At 40.2% G+C, this 12,627-nt stretch overlaps 1 protein-coding gene across 2 annotated transcripts in view; it reads right to left on the reverse strand.

Annotated features, from left to right (window-relative positions):
• Nucleotides 1-12,627, reverse strand: part of KLRG1 (killer cell lectin like receptor G1) — a 25,197-nt gene that overhangs the window by 11,994 nt on the left and 576 nt on the right. For both annotated transcript variants that reach the window (XR_013333929.1, XM_077759038.1), the window contains exons 2-4: nt 8,220-8,427; nt 4,210-4,314; nt 2,120-2,277 (exon numbers count right to left, since the gene is read on the reverse strand). Coding sequence is in view for 1 of the 2 variants with exons in the window: in XM_077759038.1 (XP_077615164.1) it covers nt 2,120-2,277; nt 4,210-4,314; nt 8,220-8,298 (342 nt within the window). In the remaining variant the exon portion in view is untranslated. The remainder of the gene's footprint in view (nt 1-2,119; nt 2,278-4,209; nt 4,315-8,219; nt 8,428-12,627) is intronic.

The following is a 12,627-nucleotide window of genomic DNA, read 5'->3' on the forward strand; positions in this document are numbered from 1 at the left end:
GCTCTTGCTCTCTCCTAGAAATAAATAAAAAAATATTTTAAAAAATAATAATAAAGTTAAAAAAAAAAAAGAGGATAAACCGGGTTTGGAAATGTAGCCCATCTAACTCTGTTCAGCTCACTCAACCGCAGAGGCAGGATTAAGGGGACATAAAGAAAGATGGACAAAAATCCCTTGACTATGCCCTCCGTTCCTTTGGGGGAGGACAAAGAAACAGAAGTGTCCTGCAGCCCCAAATATTCTATACCTTCGCCTTTGTCCTCCTCAGCCCCCATTAGCACAACGTCGCATTTATAATAGCAGCCGTGTCACACTTCTCTGTGGCAGCGTCTTGTGTTATGATTCACTGCTCTGTTTACCAGTATCTGCCCTCCAATGTTGCGAGCTCTTCGCTCACTTCTGCTATTGACTTTAGTCAGCTCAAGTCTGCAGCCTCAGCCATATCACCATGAGTACAGAAGTTGCTGCAAAGGCCCAGAAAGCAGGGCTATTATTATCCGATGCCATAAAACCTCATGTATCTAATGAATAGAGCCCGGGGCATTCTGCCCCTTGGTTTGGCGAAGACCATACAAGAAAAGGAAGTCACAGACGGACTGACTTGGAGTTAGATTCGAGGCAGAATTTCAAAGGAATGAGGGGCGCCTGGGTGGCTTAGTCGGTTAAGCGTCCGACTTTCGCTTAGGTCATGATCTCACAGTTCGTGGGTTCGGGCCCCGCATCGGGCTCTGTGCTGACTGCCAGCTCAGAGCCTGGAGCCTCTTTCGGTCTGTGACTCCCTCTCTCTCTGACCCTCCCCTGCTCACGCTGTCTCTCTCTCTCTCTCTCCCCTAGAAATAAATAAAACATTAAAAAAAAAAAAAGAATTTCAAAGGAATGAAATTCCTTTGAAACGAAAAAGCCAGATACTAATCATTTCGTTAAATAGGAAATTACAAAATGTAGGGACTGTACGTTCTCTTCAACAGCTTTAGAATAATTATCTCTCTGCGTTTCCCGGAAGAATGTTAATAGAGTTGAATTCTTTTCTTCCTTTTTTTTTTTTTTAATTTGAAGTATAATTGACACACAAGGTGACATTAGCTTCAGATGTACCACATAGTGACTGGACAGCTCTATGTGTTACGTGACGCTACAAAAGTAGTTAGCATCTGTCACCATACAATGTTATCTTAACAGTTATAGCTTGATTCTGAATAAACTGTTCTCTGGGACTTGATTCTGCCCAAAAGAGAATGCATAAAGCAATATCAACACACAGAATCCAGGGGCAGCTCAGTGGCTCAGTCGGTTAAGTGTCTGACTTTGGCTCAGGCCATGCTCTCACAGTTCGTGGGTTGCAGCCCTGAGTTGGGCTCTGTGCTGACAGCTCAGAGCCTGGAGCCTGCTTCGGATTCTGTGTCTCCCTCTCTCTCTGCCCCTCCCCCCCTCAAAAATAAATAAACATAAGAAAATGTTTAAGAAAACTCAAAAATCAGCATGAAATTAGCACTAAAAACCGAACTAAGATTTCTTTTCTTTGTACATGTTATAGACATTGACAAGTTAGAACCTGATTGACTTTGTACCATGTTACCTCAGGATGTCACTTCCATGTATTACCTGGAGCTGCTCTAGGATTAATAATGAGCTCTCCTCTAGGAGACTCCTGGGTGGACAGAAAGGATCTGAGAGTCCAGTAGGAAGTGGAGGACCAGCTTAGCCCGGCAAGGAGGTTAAGATCTCGTCCCCCTCCCTCCCTCCCTCTCTCTCTCTCTCTCTCTCTCTCTCTCACACACACACACACACACACACACACACACACACACACTTTCCTTTCTTCTTTCCTAGTTTTCTGGAACTGCTTCCTCCTCATGACACCCCTGCCCCCCATTCCCAACTGTTTCCTAGCCTGGAACTTACTGGATTCTGATGAATCCAGGGTCAGGGAGAGGGTAAGGAATAGGAAGGAAAAGGAAGGAGGGAGGGGGAGAGGAGGAGGAAAGAAGGGATAGAAAGAGGAGAGAGAAGGAGAGGGAAAGAGAAAAATGTCCCTTTGTTCCTCAAAAGAGAATACATGATACATTGGAGCAGCATTCACCAACAAAACAACCTACATTTGCTAAATGCTTGCATTTACCATTTCCTGGTTGCCTGTAAGCATCAGGAGGTGGGAGTCTTCGGTTAGGCAGAATTCCAGACTAGAGTCCCAGTCGTTTTTCTCCACTGAGAAGTAGTAACAGTGGTTGCCATACCTCACCCAGAAGTCTGGGCAGCTAGGACAACTGGGAGTGGAACCTAGAAAGGAAGAGGACCTGGTTCACATCTTTATGGACCACTTAGCCTTGGAATGAAATGGGAGAGAAATAGGATATGGCGGCCCCCCGGTCTTCCCTGGCCCGCCATCTTTCAGACTAAGGTTTAGAGAAACGTGCAAGAGTGCATGGCCTCAAATTAAAAACCTCGCAATGCCCAACTCCATCACAACTACTGTCCGTTCCACAACACAAGCATGTGACTATGACTAAAGAAGAAAGTAGGGAAATATATACAGCCTGACTGAGGACCGTGGACAAAATACCTTACTTGATTAGAGGTCTTTATGCCCACATGCCAAATACACACCAAATAAAATAATGAAGCATCCGCATTACCTATATCAGTGCATGGTCTACATAGGTTCAGTGCATACACTGTGTAGCTGCATGATATACATGGCTGAAATCAGGCAGAATCTTCCAGAATGCCCAACCTCAACCTGATACCCCAGGATAGTCCAAAGAAAAGGACAGAAACTAGAAAAGCAAACTTCTAACTAGAGTGAAAGACAGGTGTTTTGTCTTTTAGCACAAATGCGATTGTCTATCATCACTGGATATTAGACAAAAGACTTTTACTTCAGCAAAAGAATTTATCAGAAAAAGTTTTCCAACAGAGAAGGATATCAGATGCTAAAGCAAAAAGTGAATGCAATTGTCTTCACAGGACTCTTAATTACAGAACATTCTCATTCCTTTAAAATGGTTGGATTATAGTGCTGTGAAAATGAAAGGGAACTGAGTAAGCTTTCGGGGTAATTTCAGCCAAGATTCCATAATTCTACTGATTTTCTACTTCCATGTAATACATTTGTATAAACACCTCCTAGGCACAATTCCACGGTAGGCAAGTATGAGCCATTATAGCAAATGAGCACTTTGTGGATATATAATTGGATAATAGATTACATATCTAGTGTAGTGTAGATTTGGGAGGTTAAGAGGAGGGAAGGCAGTACTTTCATTGTCAAAATTAGACAACTTGTCTGTGGCTTGGCGTGAGACCAATATAGGGTTCTGGAGATTAAGCTATAAAGTTGGCACCTTACAGCTTTGTGCTTTTTTCTGTACAACTGTGGCATTTCCCAGCCTTCCCTTGGAGTCTCTTTCTGTCAAAGGACTTGGGTCTTTGGTAGAGGTGCCAGGATGAACCCTTAGAGTCCTAATGAATAAAGCCTGGATAACAATCATCTGTCACTAACAATCATCTCAATAGCATAACCTCAGTCAGGACTCTGCATGGTGGAACAATAAACTAAGGGCTTTCTGGGCCATCACAGTGAATGACCTAGAAGAATTAAGTCTAGAAAATTTCATTTTAGAAAACGTGAAAGCACTCTAAAAATCAGAATATATTTAATTAAATGTTGATATATCTACTACGTGAAAAGTCAAACAATATATGATTATAACAATACAATTACGATTTGATTAGCATGATAAATATGGTAGTGGGTTGGAAAGTGTTTATGATAGAATATAAAATTAAAAAGCAATGTACAAAATTATAAGCATAAAATGACCAGAACTACAGCCAGCATAACTNAAAAAAAAAAAAAGATGGGGAAGATTTTAGAAGACTTGACAGAAGTTCTGTTAAGAGAATAAACACTTACATAAATGCTTGCAGTCACAGACTAGGGAACTAGACCCAGGAAACGTTTATACAAGCGGTGATTTATTTTGTTGGCATTATTTTTCATTTTTCAAACTTTCTGCTATGTTATATTGTGTTTATAACCCAAAATAGGTAAAACAGGGGTGCCTGGCTGGTTCAGTCGGAAGACCCTGGGGACCCCTGACCTCAGGGTCATTGAGTTCAAGCCCCATGTTGAGTGTAGACATTACTTAAATAAATAAGCCTTTTAAAAAGTAGGTAACATAAAGATGTTGACTTAAGATTATTACTTACCCTGGCACAGAATCCACTGAAAAAGCAGAGAACACACTAGAAGGGTGTTCAGAAGTCCCAACGCTATTGCCACATGGCACAAGAGGCGGGACCTGGAAGAAGAAACTGCAAGCACAGAAATCCCGAGTTAGAATAAACGCTGAAGGAAAAGACAAAGCCACAGAAGGATATCTGGTCTTGAACAAAACCTGGCTTTGCTGGATATCGGACTTGCTCTGAAGTCTGGAGTAACAACCCACATCTTTATCAAGCAACAGACTACATTTGTCAAGTTAAGAATACTTTCTTCTTGGGGCGCCTGGGGGGCTCAGTCAGTTAAGGTCCAACTTCTGCTCAGGTCATGATCTCACAATCTTTGAGTTCAAGCCCCGTGTCAGGCTCAGAGCCCAGAGCCTGCTTCAGATTCTGTCTTTCTCTCTCTCTCTCTGTCCCTCCCCTGTTCATGGTATCTCTCTCTCTCTCTTTTAAAAATGAATAAACATTAAAAAAAAAAAAAAAAGAGGGAGTGCCTGGGTGGCTCAGTCGGTTAAATGTCTGATTTCAGGTCAGGTCATGATCTCATAGTTCGTGAGTTCGAGCCCTGCATTGGGCTCTGTGCTGACAGCTCAGCGCCTCCAGGCTGCTGCGGATTCTGTGTCTTCTTCTCTCTCTGCCCCTCTCCTGCTCGCACTCTGTCTCTCTCTCGCTCAAAAATAAATAAATATTAAAAAAAAACAAAACTTTCTTCTTGGGTACCTGGGTGGCTCAGTTGGTTGAATGTCTGACTCTTGATTTCAGCTCAGGTCATGATCTCAGCCCCCAGTTGGGCTCTGTACTGACAGCAAAGAGCCATAGGATTCTCTCTCTCTGCCCCTCCCCTGCTCGGTCTCTCTCTCTCTCTCTCAGAATAAATAAATAAACTTAAAAAAAAGAATATTTTTTCTTTTGAAATTGTGGCTTACACGGTCTCGTGCTTCAGCAGTGAAAATATTAATTGGCACAACTACTTTGAAGGACAATTTGGCAATGTCTACAAAAATTGCAAAGGCATTTATCCTTTGGTCCAGCAATTTTTTCCTCCAGATCCTCACCCATGTGCAAAATGTCATATTCATAAGGCAATTTGAGGCCTTATAAACATGGCCTCATATTTAGTTAGAAGAAACGACTGATTTCAATGTAAATGTCTATCAATAAAAGACCAGTCAAATACATTTTATTTTTTTTAAAATACATTTTGATATATCTATAAAGTGAATATTCTTAAAAAAGGAATAAAGACACACTTTTTTTTTTTACAGATATGGAGTGATTTTCAAGATATATAATTAAGTTGGGAAAGAAGTATTTTACAGAGCAATGTATGCTGGTATTTCTGATAGTAAACACAAGAATCTGATAACATTGTTTGCCTCGAGGGAGGGGAATTAGATCACTGAGGATAAAAATAGGAGGGAGACATTTTTACCTCGTTTGCTTTTGCACCTTCTGAATTTTGAACTATGGGAGGTATAACCTAGTCAAAATTTAAATAACTACAATTTAAATGAAAATAAAACAACCTGCATCTCAGAAGTGCTCTGCAAACTGTCATTTCTAAAGGAACAATGAGTTTAGGTTGATACATATGTTTAAGAACAGAACGCTACTTCATATTAACTATGTTACATATAACCTATGTCTAAGAATGCTACTTTCCTCCACTTGGAAAATGCAAATTTTTCTTAACTCAAACTTTTTTTTTTTTAATTTTTTAACGTTTATTTATTTTTGAGACAGAGAGAGACAGAGCACGAGCTGGGGAGGGGCAGAGAGAGAGGGAGACACAGCGTCCGAAACAGGCTCCAGGCTTTGAGCTGTCAGCACAGAGCCTGATGCGGGGCCTGAACCCACGGACAGTGAGATCATGACCTGAGCCGAAGTCAGATGCTCAACCGACTGAGCCACCCAGGCACCCTTTAACTCAAACTTTTATCTCAAAATCACAATGATTTCATAGTCTGACAGTGTATGGTTTAGTGTAAAGAACAAAAATGTATCAAATAAGAATTTAAGTGCTACTTTTGACCCCTTTACATGATCATCTTTAATTTGGAATTTTGGAAATTAATTCGATTTGGGGTTCTCACTTTATTACTTAAATTTTAGATAAATTATCCTGTAGACATGTGTGTATATCCATGAAGCATTCTGAACTTCTTAAAAGAAAGAAATTCATAGTGAGAGATATCTTTAAAATGGGAGAGTTCAGGGGTGCCTGGGTGGCTCAGTCGGTGAAGTATCCGACTCTTGATTTTGGCTCAGGTCATGATCTCACAGTTGGTGAGTTTAAGTCCTGCATCAGGTTATGCTGACAGCGCAGGGCCTGCTTGGGATTCTCTCTCTCTCCCTCTTTCTATCTGCCCCTCTTCTGCTCTCTCTTTCTCTCTCTAATAAATAAATACCTAAAAATATTTTCAAATAAATAAATAAAAATAAAATGAGAGAGTTCTGCGTGATAAATATTTGGACTGGCACACCCCAAAACACTACAAAATACATTTGTGTTATAGTAGAATACTTAATAAAATAAATGTTGCTTTTAGATGTTATGCAGAATGAAAAATGGCATTCAAACATAATTGTATTTGTGTAACCACAAGCCAATTCAAGAAATTAAGCGAAATTTAAAATCTGTTTTAATTTACTTTAAAAATATACATAGTAAGAGCCTCTTAGTAGAGTACATATAGTAGACTCAGCATAGAAACACAAAAATAGATCAAAATAGTAATGGTAACAATTGCCACACTGTAAAATTATTAGTGATTTTTATTTTCTTGTATCTGCTTTCATAGTTTCCCTGTTTTCTATAATAAACATATAATAATTTTGTACGGAGATTTTTAACATAATTTTAAAGCTCCTAATTATCCTATGCCCAAGTAGAGCACCCTGGAAAGCTAGGGTGGGAAGGGACATACTGACAGTAAATAGGAATGTGCAATATGTACTGTATATAAATAAACAGCCACTTGTCTAGATATCAAGATAATTATATTCAAGTTCCACTTACCACTGTGTGACCTTGCGCTTACACTTTAGTATACAGATTCCTTTGACTTACCATTTTTATTCCTTAGAAATTGGTACATATATCCAAAAGAAAGAATTATATCTATAAATGTAAAGTTCAATGCCATATAATTGATAGTAATAGAAATAAACTTAAATGTCCAAGTACACTGGAATGATTTAGCAAATTATAGCAATGCTTTCAAAGAACCACACTAAAAATAATAAGACTATGTAGCTAAAAGAGAGAAAGTTTATGAAGCCCTACTAAGGAGCCTACATTGTGGGAGTTTATTGCCTAAGATATAAAGTCAAATATTAATTTTGGCTCTTATACTATTATCTGCCTGTCTCAGAAAGTGTTCTCACAGGGCTCCATGTCATAATGTCTTTTTCATCCTCAAATCCCTCAAAGAGTCACTGAATATTTATCGGTAGTATTCTTGATACCTTCGTCCTACCCCAGTGACCACTCTGGTGGAATACTGGGGGTGGGTGGGGATCTAGACATGGGAGTCAGTTTCTTTCCTAACAAACACTACTATCCATTAGAATTATTATTGGTGTCTTTCTCTTGACTTTGTAGTCAGGAGAAAAAACAGAGATGCTTAGAATTTAAACAGCTGGTCCAAGGTTACTACAAACATTACTAAAGAGATGAAGTTCTCCCACAAAGTTCTCGCTTTAGTTCAGGAGCAAGAAAGACTAACAGAATCGCCTTAGTTTGGTTTTCAGAGATGAGACTATAGACGTGAACAGTAAGGAAAAAAAAGAATGTACCTGAGACCCAGCTAAGATCCAATCTTTGACCATAGACCAGATTTTCATACTCCAAGCTGGCACTTCAAACTGAACCATAAGTACCCTTCAAATTGCCCTCAATTGTTCTGCATCCTCTCCTCCAAACTTCTACTTCCCATTCACTCCTTAGCCTAAGGTCACTTGCACGGTTTTGCACACTGACTTGATTAACTCACCTTTTTGCTGTGGTCTGTAGTCATTCTGGGCTGGAGGTTCAGAAGACTGTGATAGAGAATAAATATCATTGTCAATCATCTTCCTCAAATGTCATCCACATTCAGCCGAGAGAGTAAAATTAGAGACGTATGAAGAGACACGTGTCAGTGAGGAAACAGCCCAATGTCTAAACTGCTAGCAGGAAATTTGAAGGTTTTCAAGTTGTTGCTTTTTTTTTTTTTTTTCAAGAAAAAAAAAAGGTCCAGCATGACATAAAAGAAGTAATTTTTCAGGAAATGACTCAAAGTCTGGAGGCTGCCTGAGGATTTTAATATTCTAAACTCTGGGTTTTTTTGTTTCCCCTTACCATACTCCCTAGATACTCATTAAATACATATTAAATAGATTCCCATCTCACATAATTCTATTCAGCAAGAAAAGTCGCCCTGAGGGCCAGCAATTTCAATTATGGAAACTGAAATAAAAACGAGGGCGGTTCTTAGTTACGGATTTATCTCAGATTTTGTATTTGCTTTATTTCCTTTTGAGAAAATAGATGTATGTCACGTGGGACCGATTTCATTGCTTTTGGAGCTTTTGGTTAGTGGCATATGACAAGAGAAATAGACTGTCGGGTGTCTGTGCCGGGCATCCTGGGGAAAATGACCAAGGCCCAGATACATGTTTTGTGATTATGCTGTACCTTCATGGGCCCCCAAACATCTTTCCCATTTGTGCTCTAATCTTTACGCTTCACAGCATCAGAAATTCCATTAAATTTTCTCTCCTTGTTCTCTTATTTCTATTTTCAAAAACAACTATAAAGGGGGAATGAATTAAATAAATATATACTAAAGTATGAATAATGCATTTCTAATAGGTTAAACATTAATAATAAAAGGTGAAAGTAAGGAAAACAGAAACGGAATTGAAACTCTATGTAAGTTCACCGAAACACAATGTATAAAGATAGAAGAGAGGAAACAGAAGAGAAACAGGGAGAGCATACTAATAAAAACTAGGATAGCTGTGGGGCGCCTGGCCGGCTCAATTGATAGAGCATGCGACTCTTGATCATGAGTTTGAGCCCCACGTTGAGCATAGAGATTACTTAAGAAAAAGAAAAGCGTTTAAAAAATAAAAAAAAAAAAAAAAAAAAAAAAAAAAAAAGCTAATATAGTTCTGTGACTGGGGGAGGGAGAAATGGGGAATTGTTTAATGGCTCTAGAGTTTCAGTGCTGCAAGATGAGAAACTTCTGGAGATCTGTTGTACAACGATGTGAACATACTTGTGTTAATCTGCCTAGGCTCCCATAACAAAATGCCCCAGACCACATAGCTGAAAACAACAGACATTTATTTGCTCACAGTTCTGGACACAGGAAGTCCAAGATTATGGTGCCTGCAGGGTTGGAATCTGGTGAGAACTCCCCCACCCCCACCCCCAGCGGCAATGTCCTTCTTAACTACGGTCTTACATGACCTTTCCTCAATGCACGTGTGAGAAAGCAGGTCTTACATGACCTTTCCTCAATGCACGTGTGAGAAAGCACGTAAGCTTTCTGGTGGCTCTTCTTATAAGGATGCTAATTCCGTCAGATTAGCAGGGCCCCCCCATAACGACCCCATTTAACTTTGATTACTTCCTTAGAGGCCCCATCACAAAATAAATACTGGAGATTTAAGGCTTCAACATAGGACTTCAGGGGTGTAAGGGGAACAAATATTAAGTCCATAACAACTTAACACTTTAATACTACTAAACCGTACCCTTAAAAATGGTTAAGATGGGGGGCGCCTGGGTGGCTCAGTCGGTTAAGCATCTGACTTCAGCTCAGGTCATGATCTCGCAGTCCAGGAGTTTGAGCCCCACGTTGGGCTCTGTGAGGACAGCTCAGAGCCTGGAGCCTGCTTTGGATTCTGTGTCTCCCTTTCTCTCTGCCCCTTCACTGCTCGTGCTCTGTCTCTCTTTGTCTCTCAAAAATAAATAAACATTTAAAATAATGGTTAAGATGGTTAAAGACAAAGAAGAAAGAGGAGGAGGAGGAGGTGGCCGTGGTGGCAACATAGGAACAGGTTTCTTGAGGAAATGACTAATTCTAGGGTCAGGGCACAGAAAATCCAAGATGAGCCTGGCACATCTTAGTCTTTTAATGCTAGCAAATGAAGAGGTACTCAAAGCTTAAAACAAACAAAAGAAAGATGAGGTCATGTCAGAAGGACACGGAACCAAACTGACAAAGGTCCCAATGGCCAAAAATGAAATAATTAGAGCAAGAAAATGAGTAACGTATTGGATTATAACTCTGGGGTGGCGGGGGGTTGCGGGGGGGGGTAGCTATGAATTCATACTGACTGATTTTTTAATCTGCATGTATTTTGAATTTAAATTGTATATGCTTAAAGCATATAATGTGGAACTTTTGATATAAACATTGTGAAATGATTACCACAAAGTAATTAACATGCCCAACACTTCCAACAGTTACCATTTGTGTGGGGAGGCAGGCGGTGGTGAGAACACTTGAAATCTACTCTCTTAGGGGCGCCTGGGTGGCTTAGTCGGTTAAGCGTCCGACTTTCGCTTAGGTCATGATCTCGCCGTTCGTGGGTTCGAGCCCTGCGTCGGGCTCTGTGCTGACTGACAGCTCGGAGCCTGGGGCCTATTTCAGAGTCTGTATCTCCCTCTCTCTCTGACCCTCCCCTGCTCATGCTGTCTCTCTCTCTCCTAGAAATAAATAAAAGAAAGAAAAGAAATCTACTCTCTTAGCAAATTTCAAGTATACATTTTTTTAAATTTAATCTCATTTTTATTATTTTTTTAAGTAGGCTCCACACTGTACATGGGGATTGAACTCACAACCCCAAGATCAAGAGTTGCATGTTCTACAGAATTGAGAACTCAGAAGTGGACCCAAAAGTATACAGCCAACTGATCTTTGACAAAGCAGGAAAGAATATCCAATGGAAAAAAGACANAGCCAGCCAGGCATCCCTCAAGTATGTTATTTTTTATTTTTATTCATTTATTTTTTTTATAATTTTTTCATGTATATTTTTTTATTTTGAGAGAGAGAAACAGAGCAAGAGCAGGGGAGGGGCAAACAGAGAGGGAGAGAGAATCCCAAGCAGGCTCCCCAGTGCCAGCACAGAGCCCAATGTGGGGCTAGAACCCACGAACTGTGAGATCATGACCTGAGCTGAAATCAAGAGGTAGGCACTTAACTGACTGAGCTACCCAGGCACCCCTATGTTATTTTCTTAATAGCTTTATTTTTTTAATTTTTTAAATGTTTATTTATTTTTGAGAGACAGAGAGACAGAGCACAAGCAGAAGAGGGGCAGAAAGAGAGGGAGACAAAAAATCTGATGCAGGCTCCAGGCTCCAAGCTGTCAGCACAGAGCCTGACGCAGGGCTTGAACTCACAAGCCATGAGATCTTGACCTGAGCCAAAGTTGGACACTTAACTGACTGAGCCACCCAGGTGCACTTATTTTTTTTTAATGTTTATTTATTTTGAGAAAGAGAGAGAGAGAGAGACAGAGAGACAGAGAGAGAAGGAGGGGCAGGGAAAGAGAATTCCAACCAAGCTCCACACTGTCAGCTCGAAGCCCTATGCAGGGCTCCATCTCACGGTTGGTGAGATCATGACCTGAGCCAAAATCAAGAGTCAAAGGCTTAACCAACTGAGCCACCCAGGTGCCCCTTTAACAGCTTTATTGATGTATAAATAACGTACATGCATGCACCAGTGAAACCATCACCACGATCTAGGAAATATACATATTAATCACCCCCAAAAGTTCACTTGTGTGCTCTGTATCATTCCTCTGCCCCTCCCATTCACCTTTCTCTAGGCATCTACTGATCTGCCTTTTTTATAAAAACAAAAGTTTATGTATTGATTTTGAGACGAGGGGGGAAGAGACAGAGAGAGAGAGAATCCCAAGCAGGTTCTACACCATCAGCACAAAGGCTGATTTAGGGCTCGAGCTCACAAACCATGAAATCATGACCCAAGCTGAAATCCAGTCGGTGCTTAACTGACTGCACCACCCAGGCACCTACTAACCTGCCTTTTATCACTGTAGATTAGTTTGCATGTTTCCCAAGTTTTACACAAAAGGGGACTCATCCATGTTGCAGTGTATATCAATAATTCATTCCTTTTTATTGCTGAATATATTCCATTATACGGATAGACCCGTTTGCTTAACCATTCTCTTCTTAATACATTATTGTTAACTGTAGTCACCGTGCTGTATGTACTGAAGGTCTCCAGAACTTAGTCATCTTATAACTGAAAGTTCATACCCTTTGATCAATGTCTCTCCTTTTCCCCCATCCACTAGCCTCTGCTGATGACCATTCTACTCTGTTACTATGAATTCGACTTTTTTTTTTTTTTTTTTTTTTTTTTTTTTTTC

The sequence above is a fragment of the Crocuta crocuta genome, unplaced genomic scaffold (assembly GCF_008692635.1).
Source record: "Crocuta crocuta isolate KB4526 unplaced genomic scaffold, BGI_CrCroc_1.0 scaffold72, whole genome shotgun sequence".
Classification (NCBI taxonomy): Eukaryota; Metazoa; Chordata; class Mammalia; order Carnivora; family Hyaenidae; genus Crocuta; species Crocuta crocuta.